This window comes from Physcomitrium patens, chromosome 21 (genome assembly GCF_059467195.1).
Source record: "Physcomitrium patens ecotype Gransden chromosome 21, ASM5946719v1, whole genome shotgun sequence".
NCBI classification, from domain to species: Eukaryota; Viridiplantae; Streptophyta; class Bryopsida; order Funariales; family Funariaceae; genus Physcomitrium; species Physcomitrium patens.
The window spans coordinates 6,856,955-6,880,898 of NC_143430.1; the positions used below are offsets into that span (position 1 = coordinate 6,856,955).

A 23,944-nucleotide genomic window follows, 5' to 3' on the forward strand; every position below is an offset into this window, starting at 1 on the left:
TAGCATGCGACATCAATTGGCACAAAGAAGCGTTGATGAGTCAATTCTATTGGGGTTTAAGGGACGATGTGAAGGATTTGCTGTTAACTCTTCTTGATCCGCAAACGCTCAACGAAGCTATTAGCCAAGCTGTGAAGTGTGATAATTGCCTATTCCAACGTCGCCAAGACCAACGTTCAAGACAACATACGGTTCGTCATACCCCAACTATATCGGCAAGCAGCAAGAATTCACATTCAGAGGTAGAAGACATGCAAATTGATGCGGTACGTGTCAAATCTCTTACTCTAGAAGAAAAAAAGTGGTGTATGGAGGAAGGTCTATGCTTGTATTGCGGTGAAGAAGGCCACAAAGTTGGAAACTGCCCCAAAAAGCAAAATCGACGTATTTTCAAGACTAGGGGTGCGTTTATTCAGGAAAACGAGGATGCCCAGCCACAATAGGAACCATGCGGCTGGACAGTAAAATATCGCAACAACAACCAAGTTCCTTTCTTTCCGCTCAACCTGCCCTTTGTTTTACAATCTCTTTCCTAATTGTCCTTTAGAAAGTGAGAACCTTAGCATTATTAGATTTAAGAGCATCTGCTTGTTTTTTAGACGAAGAATTTGCAAAGCGTCATAAGATCCCTTTAGTACAAAAATCCAAACCTGTTCACGTTGAGGTCATAGATGGACAACCTTTTTTGTTTGGTAGTGTCACCCATGAATCATAACCTATAGAAGTGACATTTAAGGACCATAGTAGTCATATTATTTTCAATATTATTAGAACCCCATCAAATCTTGTTATTCTTGGTCTTTTCTGGTTGGAAAAGCATAATCCATCCATAGATTGGAAGTTGCAAAAGATGACCTTTCCCACAAAACCATGCAAGAGCAAGCCTAGTAGAAAACCCTGAATAGAGAAATCCTTATTTATTGGAGCAAGAGCATTTATAAGATTGTCTAAGGGAGGCACATCGTTTGTCATTTATGCGGCTCCAACTACCGGGGAGAAGATCTCGACAGCAAGTATACCGGAGCAATATAAGGATTTTAATCACGTGTTTCAAAAGAAAAATGTCGACATGCTACCGGAACACAGACCATATGATTGCGCCATAGACTTATAGGAAGGAGCACAACTGCCTTTTGGCCCAATCTACAATCTATCGCAGATAGAGTTGGCGGAGTTGCGGAAGTATATCGACAAGAATCTAGCCAAGAACTTCATCCGTCATTCAAAATCGTCAGCTGGAGCACCCATCTTATTTGTGAAGAAGAAAGATGGCTCGTTGCGGATGTGTGTGGACTATCGAGGCCTCAACAAGGTAACAAAGAAGAATCGTTACCCGTTACCCTTGATTTCTGGTCTCTTAGAACAACTTGGACGTGCAAGGATCTTTACAAAAATTGATCTAAGGGGAGCTTACAACCTCGTACGAATCAAGGAAGGAGGTGAGTGGAAGACAGCGTTCCGTACAAGGTATGGCCATTTTGAATATAATATCATGCTCTTTGGTCTTACCAATGCTCCAGCAGTCTTTCAACATATGATGAATGACATTTTCTGAGAGTACCTTGACGATTTTGTTGTCATCTATTTGGATGATATTTTGATATTCTCCAAAAATGAGGAAGTGCATGAAAAAAACGTTCGTTTGGTATTGGAGAAACTACGCAAGCGAGGACTATATGCCAAATTGGAGAAGTGTTTATTTCACCAAATAAAGATGGAGTTTCTAGGGTTCGTTGCGACTACGGAAGGCTTGAAGATGGACCCCAAGAAGGTGGAAGCAATCGTGTCTTGGGAGGTTCCAAAGAAGGTTAGAGATGTACAATGCTTTCTTAGTTTTGCCAACTTCTATCACATCTTTATTAAGAATTACTCTCAAGTTGGTGCTCCTCTCACTTGGTTGACATGCAAGGATAAGCTGGAATGGGGACCTCTAGTAGAGAAGGCGTTTCAAAACTTGAAGACCGCATTTACTACGGCTCCAATCTTGATACATCCAGACTTTACAAAGGCCTTCTATTTAGAAACTGATGCTATGGATTTTGCTTTGAGAGCTGTACTTTCACAAATGGGAGAAGATAAGAAGCTCCATCCGATTGCATTCTATTCTCGAAAGTTCTTTGCTATTGAAATCAATTATGAGATCCATGATTAGGAACTTCTTGCTATAGTGGATTCTTTCCAAGAATGGCGTCACTTTCTTGAAAGAGCTGTACATCCAGTGACCGTATACACAGATCACAAGAATTTGGAGTATTTCATGTTGACTCGAGTTCTAAATCGACGTCAAGCTTGATGGAGTATGTTGCTATCTAGGTTCGATTTTATTATCACTTATCGACCTGGAAAGCAGCAAGGACTATCTGATGCCTTATCGAGGAGATCGTATCTTGTACCAAAGGCTGGAGAAGCAGCGTTTGATCAACAATGTACGACATTGTTGAAGCTAGAGCAATTTCAGCTTTGCGCTACTATTATGCCAATTGATGCTGACTTCCTGAATCAGGTACGTGCCGTAACCATTGAAGATTCAGTAGCCATTGATATTAAGCAGCTTGCCAATTACGACAAGTTCAAGGTGGAGGGAGATCTTTTATACTTTGAAGAGCAGTTATATATCCCAAAAGGACCAGCACGACTCCGAGTTCTTCAATATCGCCACGATTTTCCAACTGCGGGACATTTTGGATTCAACAAGACCTTAGAGCTTATTTCTCGAGATTTTTGGTGGCCCCAAATGTGGAAGGATGTGAAAGATTTTGTCTTCTCCTGTGACATCTGTTCAAGATCCAAGAATCCTCGACATCGCCCTTATGGACTCTTACAGCCATTGTCGATTCCACGTCGACCATGGTCTTCAATTTCCATGGACTTCATCACGGACCTGCCATCATCGAACTCATTTGACAACATCTTTGTCGTGGTAGATCGGCTTGTAAAAATAGCACACTTTGTCCCTTGTAAGAAGACATCGTCCAATGAAGTCACAGCAAGGCTCTTTCTCGATAATGTGTATCGATATCATGGACTACCAGATGATATCGTATCAGATCGAGGAACCCAGTTCGTATCAAAGTTTTGGAGATCTCTCTTTGAGATACTGAAGGTGGATATCAAGCTTTCTTCGACTTTTCATCCTCAAATTGATGGTCAAACGAAACGGGTGAACCAAGTCTTGGAACAATACTTAGAATGCAGCATCAACTATCAGGAAGACGATTGGACCACATATGTGCCGCTAGTCGAGTTTGCATATAACAACACCCTCCATGCGTCGACTCAATACACACCATTCTTTTCCAACTATGGGTATCATCCAAAGCTTGATTTATTGAGTCCATCAACAAATAACAATCCAGCAGCTGAAGGATTTGCGAAACAACTATCAAAGCTTCAAAATACGTTAAAGCTTCAATTACAATCCGCTCAAGAATCCTACAAGGTGTCTGTAGATAGATTTTGGAATCAAGCACCTACTTTCAAAATTGGAGATAAAGCATGGCTTCTTCAACGGAATATCAAGACCAAGCGACCATGTGATAAGTTGGACTATCGAAGATTGGGACCATTTATCATCCAAAAGCAAATCAATCCAGTGGCGTACCGTCTGGAATTACCGGCTTTTATGAAGGTACATCCAGTCTTTCATGTTTCTTTGTTGGAGCTTTATCGAGAGTCATCTTTTCCTAGAAGAGTGCAATGTCCACCACCTAGTATTGAGATCGAGAACCACGAGGAATACGAGGTTGAAAAGGTGCTGGATTCTCGGCGAAGGTGGGGCAAGTTGGAGTATCTTGTTCATTGGTGCGGCTATGACATTAATGAGCGAACGTGGGAGCCAGCTGAAAATCTCACCAATGCGCCACAAAAGGTACAGGAGTTTCATCAACAACATCCTCATAAACCTAAGCCGGTTCGACAATAGCTTCTTTCTGAAGCTTGCTCACCCAAGAATATAAGAAAGGGAGAGAGCACCACCAAAATTCGTAGTTGATGTAGTTATTTTCTCTAAGATAAAATAGAATTTTTTCAGTAGCCATAGTTTGGTCTTCTGATATGGATAGCCAAGAGATAGATACTATGCCAGTCAGATTATCTCAACCAACTAGTTCACAAAGGCGACCCCGAGATAAAAAACCACCTGTACCACGACGATGACGGAGGATACCAAGTAACCGATCACTGGTGATTGTATTTGAGTCCGAGCCTGCTTACGATGGTCAACTAGAAGGCATATTTGCAGGACAATTTCACAATGAAGACACGGAAGTTCATGCTTGGTCAGAAGTTGAAGGAGTGGGCCACTACCATTGGCTTCAAGGGCCGACGAACCACTTACCTTGTGAACAACACTTAGAGTTCATAGCAGACGTTATACGACAGATCTTCATTTTCTTGCGTTGGTATTGATTGACAACAACATTGGTTCTCAGAGACATCGAAGCTAAAGGAAGGGATGATGTTAGAGACATAGTCCTTAGAACCTTCTAGAAACAAGTTTCTAGAACCTTCTAGAGACAAGCTTCTAGAACCTTCTAGAAGCAAGTCTTTGGAACCTTGTAGAAGCTTCTTAGTTGGTAGAAGATGTTAGGGACATAGTCCTTAGAACCTTCTAGAGATAAGTTTCTAGAACCTTCTAGAAACAAGTCTTTGGAACCTTCTAGAAGCTTTCTAGTTAGTAGAAGTTGCTTGAGAAGCTTCCTAAATAGGAGTATATATTGGGATCGAGGCTAAAGAGTTCTATAATCTCGACAACACATCTCTTGGAGCTCTAGCTCACCTCTCTGGTGTTGTTCTTGTATTCATCTGATTAATCTAGTTCTTGCCAGTTCTTCTTGAACTTCTTGGTAGATATCAAGTCTGTATTCTGTGTCCGTGACACAAGAACCATTTGTTAAAAATAAGAATTTAAAAAGTTAGATAAGAATGTATAACTATTTGTAAATTTATTGCAAGCTCCAAAAGCATAATGATACAAGTTCAATAAAAATCCAATAAAAATCCATTATTAAATCCAAAAATTGATTCTTGATTTAAAACTTGCATCAAAATTGGTGTCTAGTTTCTATACACAGATGTTTACTATCACACAAAATAAGAAACAATGCAAACAATCTCCTGATATAATTTGAGATTATTCTTAAAGCTAGTAACAACGCATGTCAAAATGAAGTATAGAATGATGTCTCTTGATTAATCTCTAATCTAAAATTAGAATTTTTTTCATAAATATAAAAATAATAAATAATAAATAAAATATTCAACTTTTTTTCTACTTATTTTCTTTCTTTTCATCCATTTAAATCTTGCAATTACTTTGAATCAACTGTTTTTAGTCCTAATTGCCAAGGTCATGACATTGAATATCATGAAACAATGCAAGAGATGTTTACATCAAGTTGGGTTAGTTGTTGCTTGATCATAGATATTATAAATACTTGTGATGGCTAAAATTAGAGGATTCATCATCATCTAGATGTCTTAGAAGTTTAAATTCTAGAGCCATTTTCTTTGCCTTTTATTAAGATGCATATTAGAAAGAATTGGAAGCTAACACTCTTACAATTGCAAATTATGGTTGCTGAGATAGAGAGTGCCAAAGACTAAATGCTAAAATTATACCTTATTTTTGTAAACAAGCTTTAGAAAAAAACATAGGTATACCTCCATGCATGTCTTTCCTTTGATAAGTACTTAATTTCAATTTACTAGATAATTGCAAAATAGGGTATTTTTTTGAACCATGTAGATTCTTATTAGAATGCATGCGTACTTTGTGAATTCTTGATATATAAGCATACACTTAACTTGAAAGGTGTATCTTAGATTATTTATATAAATTAATGTTTTAATTCTCACTTGATGTGATTTTCCTTTAGGAACTCAGCAAATTAAATGAGTGTGGACTTTACGTCCTCAAATGTTAGTAGAGCTTTGTAGTTGACTATACTTGCAAGTAATAGATATTTCTTTTGTAATGCAAGATTGAATTTTTTTTATATTAAGAAATAATAAAAAAATATTGATCATTGAATTAGCAATAACAAAGTATTAGAAATATAAGTGTAATGTTTATACTGAGATTATAGCTTTATAGCTTTGATTAGGTTTTTCTATCAAAATATGCATACATAAGATTTTGTAATTTCACAATCAAGTTAGTGTTTGATTCATCTCTTATTCTTTTAAATGCTATATTCTTTTAGCTTCCATGGAATGATTAATGGATACAATTGCTACAAGCAAGTCATAGTAGACTTTCAAGTTAAGGATGATTTTTAGATTAATAGAAAAGCAGTATAGACAATTGCTAAGTTATTTTTGTGGAGCGTGTTAGAAGATTCATCTCCTAGTATAACTTTTACTTGACTTAATCTTGTCTTAGAAGTTTTAATGAAAAAATAAACCATCTTTGGTTTAGATGTTGATGCTTGAAGGTATTATAAATGTGTGTTAAAGCTCTTTTACTTCTCAATTGACAAATGTTGTTATATTTGTCATATAATATGTGCCACAAGGATGATCAAAAGTTGTTTTTTTTCAAAATAGAAAAAGACATGACTACAAGGCAAAGAATCAAAATAGAGGTAGTTCAAATAATAGATAGTCATCCATCTCATCTCAAGAGGAAGTCCACTCATTCATATCCTCATAAAGCTAATTGTAGCTTTGTTAAAACATCCAAAGATAAGTGTCTTTTGGCAACTATAGGTTCTATTGTTTCTATGATTCTAACCTTGATAAAAATTAACCAACCGTTTTTCATTTGTTGCACATCTAACAATAGAGAACTAAATCTAGAGATGGTCTATTTTTTGATGATGGTAAATATAATTAGATAAATTTAGAAATATTTCTTTCTTTTGTCTAGGATCCAAACTACATGCCACACAGATTTCACCACATCTTTTTTTGGCTTTTCAAGAATTGGAAAATTCTTGTATCCTTTTCTTTTGTCAATTTGTAGACCACACCTCACATTGCAAATTTTTAGTGGCACTATTGCTCCCCTCTCCCTTGCAATACTCTTCACTAGTCTTACTCACAACATAACTACTCATGTCTGTATTCTATTCCAAATCCTCTCCACTTCCCTTGCTTTTACTCTAATCTTCTTCACTTAATAAAATCAACTCTTTGATGTGCTCTTGCAAACTACAACCAATGGACCAAGTTGCATCCGAAGCTCCTACAAAATATTGCATGAACTATTGATTTATGAGTATAGTATGAAGGAGACTTTCTTGCAATTGCATGCTAGATCAATAGAAGCATGATATTGTGAGGGTACAAGTTAGTGGAATTGAATGCAAATAAATTAACCTCTAGGTAAGAAAACTTCTATTGTAACAACGTGAGCTTGCAAGGTTGATAAAAACACTCCAAAAGCAAGCCCCCATTACACTTGTATTTTGAGTTGAATAAGATGCAAAAAAATCTACGTGGCTTGTTGGTTGTTCCTAGCAATAAAGATGCATGTGAATTATTTCGTGTTTTACAATGCAAATGAATCTCTCTTTCTGCATTGGACCAAATAAAACCAACTCGTATAACATTTTCCTTGTCGAAAAAGTAGGCAATGCTGAAAATAATAATAAAAATTAAATGAACATAAACTAAATAACTGGAGTTTAACCTCGGAGGTGGGGACTGAAAGTAATAAGAAAGTGAAGTAGAAGTATGAGCTACTGTTATATTTCGAAGCAAAAATTTAACATAGTTCAATTCATTGATTTGAGCATTTGCCTTCTTTCGTCCTGTGTAAAGTCATATTTTCACGTTCATATTTATTTGCGCCTGTGTAGACATTGTGCACGAGTAAAAATTTACTCGTTGAAGTCTGCTCATTTGTACACGTCCAAATGAACATTTACTGAATAATCAACAGTTCCTCTTCAATGACGCATTTTATATTTACTGAAACGCGTCAACCAAAACCGCCTGCTGCACTCTCAAAAATCTGAACACCAACTACATCCTTCATTCCAATTCAAAACCACCATGGATCAACTACAAGGTGCATATTACCCTGTCAAGAGTTCATGTTCTACATCGAACCCATTTGCTAACTGCTACCTACGTTTTCAACATATCATGCCACTCGACTACAGCCGCACCAAGACTGCACGAAACGGCTGGCCCGTCGAATCCCAGTCGAAGGCAACAAACGACGACATTCCGCAAAATTGAGCAGGCACACCTTCATGCGAACCTAACCAATCGCTTTCCTCAACCTGCAGCATCACATCCTCTCCAACTGGACTCCTAACAGATCCTACGAACCGCGCTCACAGTCCATCTCACATATCTCCCTAAATGCTGTGCCGCTAGGTACCACATTCCCCCAACCGTAAACACCCACAAAACACTCCCCATCTACCACGATTCACATCCACCGTCTCGGGACGACTCCAGGGCGACTTCACATGTTTAACAACCGTTTCCATCCAAACCACACCCGACTGCACACCTCAACGTTCCCCACAAACTCTCACAATCTCGCTTTCCCATGAAACTCAGACTCCCATAACATCTCGTCACCACTCTTCTCCACGCACCACTTCACAGACCACGTGCCCTAACACACCACTCAATGCCTCAAAACCTTAACACACACTAGCATCCAACATCCCATCTTTCAACCCACAACTGCAGCTTCAATGTGACGTTCCAACACACCACCAAACCATACCACCACTCCGTCACCATCCGCTGTCGCCACACATCATCCAGGAACTCTCTCAAAACCAACCCCAAAACATAGCATCTACACCGCCCACCCTCCCCCAGACCAAACATCCCATGCTGCATCTGCTACCGGGTTAATGAACAAAGAATCAAAGTAACGCCAATGGCAAAAGCTAACTGTTCCACCCTTCACAAAGCCTATCCACAGTACTATCACTTCCTCCTCACAAATCGTCAATAAAACTCCCGATTTGTGCTATCTCTACCACCACTTATTCCATAAAAGTCAAAGAATTTTCACCCCTTCCTACTCCAATGTGTCGCCCTCTATCTTGTCCGCATCAGAAGCACGTAGTTGTCGAACCCACGGTGGCGACCAGCAGTGCGGCGGCAGGGGCGACCGCTCGTCGGCGTCTCGGCCTCGCTGCTGCTGCAGCTGCTGCTGTTACTATTGTTGTTGTTGCTGTTGTTCTCGTCGTTCGTCAGAACGTGGCTGAGTTGCCACTTTGGCTGCACTACCGCCTTTGCCTTGCCTCGACTGCTTCTCTTCCCTCTTAGCCCTGCTTGTGGCACCTCCGTCTCCTTTGGCGTCTCCGGGGTCACCGGCGCCGGTGGAGCTTCTGACCCACACCCGTTATCCCTGTCCAATCAACTCTTTCCCATCAGTTTCCTCTGCGCCCTACAAGCGACACTCATCATCGTGACTTCATCAAACCAACTTTCCCACCATGACTCACACCACCCACCTCGCAACACAACACGCGCTCATCTACCCCACCATCACCCTGCCCTCCCACAATCTTCCACCCTAATCCCATCTCCACCAATCCACACAATACGCCCAACCCTCCTCATCCAACACTCTACGCAAATCAAACTGGGTGTCGTGATGGAGGTTGCGTACTCAGTCTCCTTGTCGTAATACTCCAGTGATTTCGACGTCATGCATGGGATCTCCAGCCCGTGCGCCTCTGCTATCCCAACTTGCTGCGATTGCTCGCAATCAGGGCACACGAACTCCGCATTCTCCAATTCGCTCAACGACCCCCCCTCACTTCGCTCTGGCTCCGCCAAACCCAAGCACTCGTAGTGGTACCACTCCCTGCACTGGTCGCACGCTATCATGCCTTCCTCCTCGTTGTAAGGCTTCCGACATATACAGTACACTATACTCCTCCTTCTCAAACCCTGTTGCAACCAAAACCCCACACAATCCCACTCCCATCAGACATTATCACAGCCTACAACATTTATCTCCACCACAACCACCGCACCTTCACTTCCGACACGCCCACTACCTTTTCCCTCATCACACCCACTCTCGACCTCACACACTCGCCCACCGTCCATCCCCTAACTCCCAACATTGTCCACGGCAATCCAACCTACGCCTCAACATGAGGACCATCCATCACACCAAAACCACCCCTGCATCACCCATTGCAAAACCAAACGCCACTGCCCATCACCACACCACGATTCCACACTTACACTCAGCTCTTCCGATACTGATACTGACAACCGCTCGCCTTCTACGATCAAATCTTCCACATCCTCCAGCGATGCTACGCCCCCGTCCCCCATCACCTGTCAACCAACCTGCTGTCAGAAACGTATCCTGCACCAACAGTTCAAACCCGCAAACCACCTTTCCACAAACCGCCCGACTTCACACCGTCCTAACACATAAAACCCAAACAACTCGTAAAACCGCTCCTACCGCTTTCTCCTTCAATCACCCATCCCTCCTCCTTAACCTCCACCATAAGAACGCCATGCACAACAGCACAAGCTTTCGCACCGCATCCATCAAGCCCACTCCTCCACTAACCCTTTCTCCTCGTCACATGCCCCACACACAACACGCCTGCCAACCGTCACGAAACACCCACACACAACCCTATACGCTCACGCCACTACGCACCTGTCTCGCAGCTTCGATCCAATCTACCGCAAGAGCCTCCTGCACTCTAAGATCATGAAGTATGCAGTCTTCTTCGCTCACCGGCACTCCCGCCGCCTGTTCATCCCCATTTCAACCCCAACCACTTCACGTCAGTTCACCAAGCATCAATGCCACTCCAAACAACCCATTCCAACTTCCACTCCCTCCCGCATCCTCGCTCACGACCACTTCAACACAACTCTTCTTCCTGCGCTCAAACTAACCCGCCGCTTTGACCCACCTCCTCGATGCTCTTCGTAACGTATCCTACAGAAGGTTTCACAGCTCCATCAAGCAATATCATTGCCCGATTCCGCCATGCGTTCGTCTTGATCGCCAGCCTCAGCCTCAGGCTCGATTCCTCTTGCACTTCCATGCCTTCCACGGCCTGCACATTCTCTTCAAAACTCAGCCATCCCCAGTCATCCACCTTGCCACTCACTTCCTCTATTCCAACCACCCCGTCCTTACAACATCATGCACACCATTCGCACCAACCCACAATCTCTACCAATCCGCTACACCATACGCCGTCAACTCAATGAATCCATTCCAACTCACCTTCAGCGCTCGCAAAAGTGAGCACACGTCTACTACGTCACTGTGAGTCCGCTGCACCAGCGCCGGTTCCACTATGTCGTCCAACATCTGCCGCCACACCTCCAGCATACGCATCACATCTACCATGATCACCGCCTCTTCCATCCTGCACACCCCACCGCCGCATCAGTATCCACCATCTGCGCCCTGTCGCCTACAACTCCTCCAAATCAACCAACCCATACCTACTGCAGCATGACTAACCACTCTCACAACAAAACGAACCTGCACGGTATCGAGCTTGCACATTCCAGCAACCGCACGATCGTTGACGAACATGGCCTCCTCGTCACATGGGACTGCACATCATAAAACATCGTTTCATCACACTCTGTTCCATCCCAAAACATCTCAACCTCAACCTCTCTACGCAAACCTACATCCTTATCGTCTCACCCTAACCGCCTTCATCACCACAAAACACCACAGCTCAACCACACCACCCACTACCTTGCTCTGCGCATTCTTGTTCACCGACAACACGCCACTTGACAGCGCACTGCAGTACGGGCATATGTACTGCTTCTGAACCCTCGTCTGAATCGCTGATAAACCAAGACAACTGGGATGGTACCTGCATCAACACCCACAGAAACAAACCTCACCAAAACGCTCCCCAAACCAACCACGAGACCACGAACAACTACACACCCACACAATCACCAATCCCCGACCACGTTTGCTGCGCTAACAAGGAACATACACCAAAAACACCTCCCGCTACACCTTCTCCAACGTGCACTCTCCGAACCCTCCGCCACAATCCAACCAAAACTCCCAAATACAGCCAACCCACCAGGCATCCCTCCCCTCTGTACCCAGCATTCTACATCACTATGCCACTTTCACAAGCTACTGTGCCACCACTAACCAAGCCAACGTGCCATGCATCCGCACACTCATAACCCAAACGACCTGCAGCCCTCTTCACAACCCCCTGCGACACGGGACCTCGAATTCATATCCTCTTTCTCAACACCAAAACATAACAAACATACCAGTCATCGCAAAAATTGCAGTGCATCAAGCTGACTTCTGCCTTGTGAAGGACCTCGCTGCACACACAATTCAAATCCTCCCCTTCCACTCTCTGCAAGGCTCTCGCCACAGACTCGCGCACCTGCATCATTCAATAATCGTCCAACACGTTCATCGTTAGCATGCCATTCACACCTACTACTCTTCCACCCTTACCCACATGCTTTTCCATCACAGACACAGCCAACTCGCTACTCCCCTCCACCGTGCAACAACCAAACGATTCGCTTCCACCTCCTAGGCCTCACCAGACAAAGCATCTCCTTCAGTCCCATGCTGGGCTCCGTTGTGGGACCACCAATTGCATCCCGACACCTTGACAACCACACATCCACGTCACCCAATATTGCGCAAATCTGTTCCTTCTCGCCGCACTCCACCCACTTCGCCAAACTGTCCTCCTGCAAATCACACCCATGCTTCAAATACCAACCCCCACTCTCAACCCTTCTCCTCAAAAGCCCATCCATAAAACCACCTCCCGCACCAACACAACCATCACCGCCTGCTTCTGTGTCGTCCAATCAGTCACCAACACCCACAAAGCCACTTCCCTGCGCGTATTATCCCTTACATCCCAAGCCACAGGAGTCACCTCCTGCCACATCACGACCAGTGTTGCACTGAACGTACCTGAAGATCAACCAGTTCTTGCCTCGTCAAATGCCCTCCATTTCCTCCCAATGCCTCCCCGACTCTTTTCTGCCACAAACTGCATCACACGCCACCCACTTCTCCGCGTCAGGATGCACCACATGACAAATTTCCACTACTACGGTCCACATGCAGCAATTCGTCCCTCTCAATCCGCACGCACGCACGCCTAAAGACGCACTTGCACACCGACCATCCACACAACAAACTCCGTTTGCCCATTGCATCAAGCACCCACATCCAACACAACATCATCCCCAATACATCACCACATCTACTCCACACGGACGCCCCCAAAGCAATCCGAACACCACAGCAACTGCCATCCTCACCACACCCCTACATCCCAACTTCTCAACTGCCCACCAAACACACCTTAGAAAAAATCTCATGCTGTGAAACCAAACCATTAACCCTCGCCGGGGTATCAATACCCAAAAACACCTCTCCCACCAAACCCAATGCTACAATCCAATCACTTCCACACGCAGTCCACCCACCTATGAAACCTCAGAGCGCTTTCGATGTACGCCTCCTCGCTCGCAACCGCGATTTCCAGACCCTGTGACACCGCACCACTTTCTCATTACGCCACGCCCAACGCCACTACCCGCTAATGCCGGAAACGCCACATTTACGAACTTGATAACCACGGTTTCAAATACTCCAATCCCCCCAGTGCATCTTAAACTATCGTAACGATCCACAACCAAACGAACCACATAACACTCACACCTCATTTACCCCCACATTCACCTAACCATCGCACGCACTACTCCACCCATCACACCCCACCAATGCACGCCTGCAACCAACCCCCTCCCATCCAAACCCACCCACCTCATCTGCTCACCCACCTCAACAAACCACAACCCACTTCACCCTACCGAATGCATCCAAAGCCACCCACTTCCCACACAAAACCGCACACAACCACCTCCTCGTCGCCCGCATTCCCTCTTCCCGTGTGCTCTCGACCCTGTGCATGTCATAACACTCATGCTAACACCACAAACCACGCCTTAACCCATACCCCATCGTACCTTGGCGTCCGTCACCAATTGCTCCAGCTGCCGTCTGGAACACGACCCAGCTATCCCATACGAAGGCACCACCATCTCCACTCTGCTCTTCCACGTCTCGGCTATGCACACTGCCCCTTCCAAATATATCGCAGCTCGCGTTTTCACAGAAAATCTCAACCCCTCCTCTAACACACTTTTCGCAACCTGCTCACCGCACACAAATGTATAGTCGTCACGACGCAATAACACCAAATCAGCCAATCCGTCCGATTTGCCACCGCCCCCCTACCCTCGTATCAACAACAACAATAAAAACACAAAAATGACATCACTCAACCTCCCCATCACGCCAACTTCTCCACACACCCCAACACCACGCCTCCACACAATTAATCACCACTCACCTCCAGCTCCGGACGCTCGTCCAGTAAATGCAACGCTCTGTTACACCACGCGTTCACTCTGAAAACCGTCTCCAGCTCTGACATCACCGACAGATCCAGTCCCAATTCCGACCCCTCCTCCAAAGCACTCTTCACCTTCGTCGCCACCTCCTCCAGTTCCTTCAGAACACCGCGCCGGTGCTCCGCATCGCCAATGTGCTCTGATTCCGAACCCTCGCCACCCACTAATGCCACTCGCACCTTTGGCATCAACTCCGCAACCCTCGCCATCCACCCTTCCGCCTCCGCCAAGTAGGCTTCCAGTACGCCAATCTCTTCTACACGTACCCTCAGCTCACGCGCTTCTCCTACCAAAGCCTACAAACCCCCCGTCACAACTTCCAACGTTCATATCATCGCCAAGCCCCTGCTACTCTGCGCACCTTCACACCACAACGCTCATCCGTAACCCCCACACCTTTCACTACAATTTCACTTCCGCAAGTCACCAACAAACCACACACCCATGCCTATCATATCCCACCGTACTCGCTCCTACCTGAAGTGTACAAAAGCTCAATCCATCCCCCGACGCCTCCCCGCGCTTCATCCTCTTATCTACATACGCCTGAGCCCGCCCCTTCCAACAACTCGCAGCGTCGTGCAGCTCCTTCATTGCACTCAACCCCTCCAACCGTGTCTTGATGTTCACCGCACAACTGCAATCCCCATTCACATCCCAACATCCCTCAATCCTTCCTCATTCCCACGCACTACCCTCTCTCCTCTCTTTCCACAACACCAACATCCAACCAAACCTTCCCCGCATCCTACAACCCCAACTCTCTCACATGCTCTTTCATCAACCACATACCGCAGCAGCTCGTCCACGTTCGCATAACTGTCACCAACCTTCAACACCTGCGCGGCCTTGCTCTCCCACGACAGAGCCGTGCTTGCCAACTCTTGCGTTCGCATCACCAGTTTCTCGTCACTCAGCTCCAGCCTGCAGTGCAGTACAACACTTCACGCCAATCAACCCACCGCACCACCCCCTCGCTACTCACTCTATCCACCCCACCTCCATCCACTCGCAAAACAACATTCACTTCATTCTCGGCACCCACCACAACAAACACCACCAAGCTCATACCTCGACGCCTCCTTCAACAGTTCCACCAGCTTGTTCGTGGATGGCTCTTCCTTAACCAACTGTGAAAGCAAAACCCAAACCATTCAACATATCGCACACGGCATCTGGACCACGCCGCCCAAGGCCCAAACTTCCCAACCTTCACTCAAACCCACCATCCCCTGCCCGCAAATCCACACCGCCTATTCATCTTACTCATCCCACTGCTCACTCCTCCATCCTAACCTTCCAACCCCTCACTCGTCCGTCGCCTGCACCAACCCCCGGGCCACATACCTTTGCAGCAGATTCCAGCCATCGAACTTTCTTCAACGCACTCTCTACACTCTCCACCACCTCCACTGCGACCACGTACGCAGCAAAAAAAATATCACTCATGTGTCAGCTAACACCACCGCATCCAACTAAAATCGACTCACGTACTGATCAACAAAGGCTACTCATGGCCATTCCCCCCGTCACCCAACGCAAACAACCACACAACCCACCAAACCATCCCCCACAACTCCACCGACACATTCCATAGCTTCGTCGTCATGCCACCGAACAAGCCTCCATCACAGACGCCAAGAACACACATTTTCTCACCCTAAACCATCACAACACTACACCCCATGGAAACTTGCATCAGTCGCGTGCAGCCTACGCGACTTCCACGCAAACTCCAACCCACCCAGACTCCATCTCACCGCCTTCTACCACTTAACATCTCCCCACCACCCAATCCCTCCCAACAAACACTCACATTGTGCCCAATGGTTTGATGTCGACACCAGCAACTCTGTCAACAGATCCACCGACGTGTTGTAATCGTAGTGCTGGATGTGCAACAGGGTTGTCCGCACCCGCAAAACCCAAGCACGCGCGTCCGCCACACCTTGCTCCAACTCCTGCAGCCCCGCCAACTGCACCGGCAATTCCTGCACTATCTCAACTATTCTCTCCATCTCCTGCATGCTCAACAACATCGCACCGTCACCATCGCATCTCAATTCGCATTCCTGCACACCCTGCACTACTGCTGAACCCGAATGCCTCAACATCTTCGAGACTCTGCGCAGCCACTCAACATCCGCAACCCATCCCCACCACGCCATGTCCACGGTTCACATCGCTCCTGCCGCTACCCAAATCCAAAGCCACGCCAGAACTCAAGTCACTCCCAACATACCTCCAGAGACAAAGATGACCCAAGCGAGTCCTTCACTTTCTGCTGTAAAGCTTCTGCTCGCAGAATCACCATGTCCAGAATCTCCTTGTCCTCCATCTTAACCGGCAAGGCCAGTCCCTGCACACCAACTCACCCGCGAGGCGCGTTCAACGAATTAGCCAACGTCGCAGCTACTTCCACGCCCTCACAACTCACTCCCCCGTCACCCATGCAACCAAGTCAACCACACCGTCTCCAATCATCACTGCATTCGCAGCAGCACACCCATTAACGCCGACTCGGCGTTCCCTCCCCGCAACACACATTCCCCATCCAACACGCACCTGCTGCTGCAAGAATAATAACTCCTCCAGGCTCACGAGCTTGCGACTTCGCAGCGCTTTTATAGGCGGGAGCAACTTCCTCACCCGCTCGGACCACAACTGCCATCCCCAAACCCATAAACAACACCATTCCGAGCTTTCAGGAAAAACATACACATGTCCTACCACGTCCCATAACCTCGGCACCCACACCAATTTTCACCAACAATCTTCTGCAGACATTGCAATGCCCAATTGCTCAAACTGACATTCACAACACACCTTTGCCATATCCACCAGCTGCTGTAACCTTGACAACTCCGCGAACTCCACTGGAAACATCCCCGCTTCCTTGATTAGTGCCTCCAGACTCGCTCTCTGCACATATCAAACCACCCCCAGTCAGACCCACTGTCGCACAACCACGTCATGTGCCACCAAATCTGTAACAACCGCGATCACTGTCACTCCCTCACGCACGCATGGTTCCGTCCACCACAAGCACCAACAATACACCCCAACACCTCCAACACAATCATCCGCAACATACGCCCACCACCACCATGCTCACGTAATCCCATACCTGCAGGCAAGGCTCTGTCAACACAAATCCCGATATCTTTTCACGCATTCGCTTCGCGTCTTCGTACAGCATCTGCACGCAACCACAATCACAACCACAATCTGCTTAAGCACACCTCCACCCACGAAAAAATCACACGCAATTGAATCATCCCTACACCACCGCTCCACCCACCGACCCTGGCATCACAACCCCTCACGCCCGACTTTCCACCACCTCACAACACCACTAAAACGCAATTCCACGTGGCACAATGCCCGGATGCCACTACCTTCACAAACGCAAGATTAGGCTCGATGCATGGCACCGGCTCCGTGCCAATCAAACGTTCCACCACACGGAACGAAACTTTAGGAACCCGTCCCTCCTTCACCGAAACGGCACATTCCGCCACTTCAACCGCCCACCTCCGGGCTGCTGCCAGCTTCCTCTCCACCATCCTCACCTGCATCCACAGTACCATTGCCGAGCCAATGTTCACAGCCCAAACCGTTCCCCTACTCTCATTCGAATCCAATCGCCCCATCTATGCAATGCCAACCTCCTACACAACCATAATGCACCATCGTACCCTCCCCAACCTGCTCCCTCTGCACCCGCCGTGCCACGCACCAACCACCCCACCAAGCCCACCGCTCGCAGCAACCCACCTCATCCATCTCATGACCGCCCCATAGGAACTGCTCCGCATCTCGGAGCACGCTCTCCAAAAACTCGGTCGTCGGAGTGGCATGTGACGCTCGCTGCACCCTTTCCAACCACTTCTCCGCCTGTTCCGTGTACCGCACCACTCGGCCCAACACCTGACCCAAACACACCCCGGTTAGATCTTGCTGCACTCATCGTCGTGCCTGAACTCCGACCAAAACAACACACTACCCTCCACCCGCCCTCCGTACCACACCTTCACCACTCTACTATCAAACCACACGCTGCCCAAACATCCACCAATTAAGCGTCACCAACCACCCCGCATCACACTCTTCCCACCTCCACACCCAACTCCCACCCATATCACGCGAACAACAACCCTTCTCAGAAAGATGACATAGCTCCACGTCACTCCAACCCCAACCTCGCCCTCCTCTCCATGTGCACCCAACACCACGCACTCACTGCAAGCAATACCCATCACTATTCACCTACTCTGATACCATATCAGATCAAAGCATACCGAGCAAACCTTTTTAGACGTGTTATGCTTAAGGGGAGGAGTGTCCAGCAGGTCGCACAGCTCGGCAAGAGAGTGTCGATACAACAGCATCTGCTGCTCTGGCGGGCACCCGCACAGATGAAGAGAATGCTGCACCACCACACGACTTTCTGTCAGATACCACACACCCCACCTCGTTCCACCATGCCACAAGGCCTCCACCGTCGGCCAAAGTCCACGACTTCCCCCACTCACCACCACAACACGCCACCACACCACATACCCAGAAATGCTGTATGCTTCACCCACACCAACCCCACTTCTCAAAACCCGATCAACATGGCCAGGATAAACACAAGATAGAACTCGAACCTGTAAACAGACGGCCTTCGAAGGTCGACAACTGCACACCACTGCAGACAAATGCAGGTAGTAACAGCAAATGATGCACATCGGATCCTGCCACAGAGCGAACACCATACCAACCAAATCTCCCAGTCAACAAACCATCGCCGCACCTCATCCCAGTGTTCCTATTGATAGCCTCAACAAAAGCCCCGACACACCACCCCACCCTCTATCTCCTCCTCTCAAATCCTCCATGCCTCTACCTGCCACAGTTACACTCCCATCCGCCACCACTGAGGTTTCGCCAGACACGCAACAGCGGAACTGCACTCTCTGCCAACTTTCAAGCCCCCAAAAAACTACTCACCTCATTGCATCCCACACCACAAACCACTGCTTTTACATCAACTCCACCCCAACATTGTCGACAACACCACATATTTCCATAACGTTGTTCAGTTCCTCCACAAAACAATTCCTGCACCTACAACGATCCCAACCTCGTGCACCGACTTGTGTCTCTCTACTCCCACATATATCCCGACCAGCCGGATGCCACCTCAGCTTGCCAACCTCGTTTCACAGCCCACCACGACGCACCCCCTAACTTCATCACCCCACTGCAATCACATCACCTATGGACTGCATACGTAACCCAACCCACTCACCTCTTCTGTGCTGATGTGATTCTCGCACGCTCGAGGAGGCATCCGTGCACTCCTTACCACCCCATGTGCCCAAAGCAGCTCGCGATTCAGGTATTCATTCCTAATCATCGCCACCAGCTCATTTCGCACGTAGGGCTTTGCCTCTGCACTGATATTGTTCTGCATGTCCACATACCAGCATTACTCCACAAACCAACCTCGTTTCCGTGCATGTTCCAAATCTGATTCATGAACCTCATCTACTTCGCGCCCCCACCCCCATCTCTACACCACATGCGCAATGTCCCCACTGCAGGACTTCCACCTCTCACGACCTCCAGCCACACCACACACACACACACACCACGAAATGCCGGAAAGTGCTCATGAGGAAACCAAAATCCATTCCGCGATTTCACGAACCTTCGCAACTACACACAGCAACTCATCGTGAGAAATCACGGCTCGCTTGTGGAACACTCGATACCGTTCCACCGCATATTTACCCATCGGCAGCCAATCTGCTGGAGCAAAGTTCACAGCCTCTGCACAATTGAACCCTGCAAACACCATCACACATCACCCGACGTCATCGACAACGCTCACTGCACCCCTCATCCGACTTTTCCACAACACGAACACGTTCTTCGCATCGTCGGATCCGGAAACACACTGCTCCGCCCAAGCACGCCTCCACACACATCATTCAGCATCTCTTTTTCACCTCTCAACACCCCTCCTCACCGTGATTGAAGCCCCCGTGGTACGACCTTGGAAACGTTATCACAAACTGTCCAGCTTCCTGTCACATCATCACAACCACGCACGGTTTCATTCACTCAACAGTAACCCTATACCGTGCGGCACAACCGCCCAATGCTGATGCACGTTCACCGTCCGACCACCTGCTATTCTTACACACCTCACCTGATCGCCTCATCATGCAACAACCAAGCTGCCACCTCGTTTCGTCTCACAACTCCCCACACTGACCATCGCCTACATCCAACACGCTCACTGCAAACCATTTGCACCCAACCAGCTTTTCCGTCACCCACCCAAACCTCCACAAACTAACCGCCAAGCCTCACCTGTGTCGTAGTGCACACAGGCACGTTGCTGTCGCGCAGGACGATTGGGTTCAGCATCGTCACCAACTGAAATAGCAAGTCTGGTTGAGCCTCGAACAGGTCCGGGAAAGACTTCTGCATCACCTGCACCACCCATACAATCCATCCTCTCTTAGACCACAATCCCCTCTACCCGTCCCGCAACATGTCAAGCTCTCCTACCAAATCTCACTCCGCATCAATTCCGCGCTTACCTGCTCGAACTCCGACGCAGCGCTCCCGGGAACGCTGTACCATGTCTTCGGCGCACCTCTGCCGCATCACACCACATAAACCTAGTCAGTCCCACATTCCCATGTCCAACAAACACATCTCCGCAACTACACACCCATGCCAACCACGCCGACCACGCCCCCTCTCCTCAGTCCCCGCGCAACGCCATTCCCCAGCTCGGTCGCCTCCACCTATCCCAGCCTCGGAGACCACCATGCTCATCGGCACCCCCATGAACCTAGCTACGTACCCATGCTTCTACCCAGCGTCCAAACCACCCGGACCCAACGCCCCTCGCGTCACACCCACGAGGCCATCACCACCGCGCAAGTGGGCCGAGACGGCCAGGATCGCCCAGTCCGCTGTGCATTCACGAAGACCGTCACGCAACCAGGGACCACAGCACCAAAACATCCCTACCCCTGCCACCTACCCTCCTCCGGCGACTCACGTACCTGTGCAAGTAGTTGATCGAGTAGAAACAGTGGTCCTCGTAGTGCCAGCAAAACGACGAGAACATCATCCCCATGTACAACCACGGCACGATCACCCCCGGAATGTCATCCTGCACCATCCGCAACATCGAATCCTCCAGCTTCGGGAAGTTGTTCAGGTTCCATGGGTCCTTCACGTATCCCTCCCATGCTTCCGCCTCGAACCCGTGCGGCACGCGGTCTGACGCTCGTGGAAACCCGCTCCCATATAGCCCCGTGTCTATGTCGCTCCCGTACAGCACCTCCACAGGTTCCGTCCCCCTCTCCACTATGCGCCAGAAGTCCGCCTCCACATCGGAGTTGCTCGGGGGGCTGCTCCGCGATGCGAACCACTTGCGCCTGAACCGGTCCGCAAAACGCTGGAACGACTCGTATGAGTACTCCCTCCCCTGCGCGAACCCGAAACTGTCGTTCTCCGACGCCAGGCACTCCAAGCAGTACCAGTTCCCGTGAGGTATGGCGGACAGCGGAGGGGACAGGCAATACAGATGCCATCCTCGGTTGCACAGATCGCACAGCAGCATCGATTTCTCATGCGCTCCGCTGTGGCACTGCTCGCATATCTGATCCGCCCTTTGCTCCTCCGTGCCCGCCGCCGTCACGCCTGCCGACTCCACCGCCACCACCTCCACTCCCTCCCCGCTCTTCCTCCTCTTTCCACCCTGCATCTCCTCCTGCTGCTCCTCCTCCCCCTGCCTCTTCCTCCCCACGGGCTTCGTCTTGTCCATCCCCCGGCTCTTGCTCATCTGCAGCAGCTTACCGGCACTCACATTGGCCTGGTGCACCTCGTAGCCGTGAAGATGGGATTCGTACACCTCGCTCAAACACGCCTGCACCGAGTCAGTGGCGACGGGGGCGAAGGGATGGTCGTTCTTCACCATCCGAAACACCTCCGCCCACTTCTTCTCATCTCTAACCTTATTGTAACCACCGTGCCGCTTCACGGCGTTGTAAAGCTTGCACAAATCCAGAGCCTCTCCCTCCAACATGGGCCACGCCTCCAACTGCCTCCCCTCCCCCTCCAAATACCTGCTGTATTCCAGCCTGAACGTGACCCCATCGCACGCAGCGGTCCTCTCCTGAAGCTGGTGGATGGACTGGTGCTTGGTCGGGAAAATGAACGACTCCGACTCGATGGCGAACGGAGGCTTCCACGACGCCGGAGGCACAATACGACAGATGCCATACGACTCCGACTGCTCTCGAATCTGCGCAATAAACCGCAAAGGATCGCGGAATTCCTCTTCCGTAGGGTAGAACACCGGACCTTCCTCCAACGCCAACACCGAAAAGCTCCCGTCCCCTCCGCTGCCAGGCTTCTGCCTCCACGGCGGGTTCTCAATCCTCTGCCTCCCCCGCCCCATCTCTCACCCCCTCCCCCGGACTACGCTCCCTCCAAACAGAAACACAAAACAGACTGCGAGCTGATCTCCGACATCCAATTCGCGCTCCTCATCAGATCATGCCCTCCCGACCTAGCCCCGCCGCGCCACAGCCCCCTCCAAACCTCCAAGAAAAACACCTCCCCCCGCACGCTGCTGCTCCGATTCCACAACTGTAGCAAACCTCGGCAATATCACGCTCAACCAATTCCCCCCGCCCCGGAATGCGCCACTCTTATTGTCTAAGATCTCTACCTAACCTTCACTGCACGGAGACGCACGCCACGACCAGCAACTCCAAAAACTCAAACTTCTTGCTCCAGCCATGACATTCTTCGCCATGGACAACCTCGGTTCCAATACCAAGCGCAACCAAAAATTGGTCGATGAACCCCCTACGACAGATTGAGCGACCTCGCGAGCGCCAAGGCAACAAAGGTTAGGGGAACTAGGATTAAAAAAAATTACGTAATCTGGTTCAGGGTTCAAAGGTGGATGCTGTGCTGGAGCTTGGTTCCACACGGTGCCATGCAACGGAGGTGCAACGACGAAACCTCACACACCTCTTTACAGTCGTCGCCCTGCGGTCACAAGCTCCCCTACCCCTAAATGGCCCCCACTGGTTACTCTGTGGAACACTATGGTTCTCCCCTACTCCCGCAGACACGGACGGCGACCAACGCAAACATATCTCCCCTCCTCACAGAGAGAGCCAGCCATCATTACCAAATCGCAACTCTCAGCACACACCATTTTCTAAACACTACTCGACGCCGATCAGATCCCCTTTTCGCCACCGCAGGGGGTGAGGACGGCGATTGTCGTGCGCGTTCCTGGCCTCTCTCGGATTTGACCACCTGCTGACGGGCGACCGGAAGCCCCACTCCTCAACTCTTCCGACCGATGGTCGTGGACACCTTTCTGGATTACGAAGGTCTTTCATACATAGCCTAAAACAACCACGTTCTGTGTATTTTCTTTCGTCTTATTCTCTCATCCTACTTCCTTTTCTCTGCACTCATCTGAGAAACCAACGTT

General features: G+C 48.5%; 1 protein-coding gene across 2 annotated transcripts; it reads right to left on the minus strand.

Annotated features, from left to right (window-relative positions):
- Positions 1-8,819: 8,819 nt before the first annotated feature.
- On the minus strand, positions 8,820-22,976 carry LOC112274156 (lysine-specific demethylase JMJ17). Of its 2 annotated transcripts, none has more exons than XM_090245932.1 (33): positions 21,486-22,976; positions 21,012-21,069; positions 20,779-20,901; positions 20,432-20,489; positions 20,111-20,247; positions 19,709-19,867; positions 19,065-19,151; positions 18,723-18,842; positions 18,190-18,342; positions 17,811-17,984; positions 17,540-17,611; positions 17,239-17,334; positions 16,978-17,076; positions 16,655-16,771; positions 16,229-16,433; positions 15,760-15,824; positions 15,484-15,542; positions 15,205-15,336; positions 14,890-15,049; positions 14,352-14,708; positions 13,966-14,151; positions 13,423-13,484; positions 12,902-12,980; positions 12,517-12,687; positions 12,229-12,350; positions 11,681-11,804; positions 11,456-11,529; positions 11,192-11,336; positions 10,872-11,018; positions 10,610-10,705; positions 10,177-10,272; positions 9,590-9,873; positions 8,820-9,325 (listed from the first exon to the last, which is right to left on the minus strand). In XM_090245932.1, the coding sequence occupies exons 1-33, from the start codon at positions 22,886-22,888 to the stop codon at positions 9,013-9,015; spliced, it is 5,733 nt and encodes a 1,910-aa protein (XP_090102058.1). In that variant the 5' UTR covers positions 22,889-22,976; the 3' UTR covers positions 8,820-9,012. The 2 variants fall into 2 exon arrangements, with proteins under 2 accessions (XP_090102058.1, XP_090102059.1); XM_090245933.1 differs by having other exon boundaries at positions 12,517-12,669; positions 21,486-22,974.
- Between the last annotated feature and the right edge of the window lie 968 nt (positions 22,977-23,944).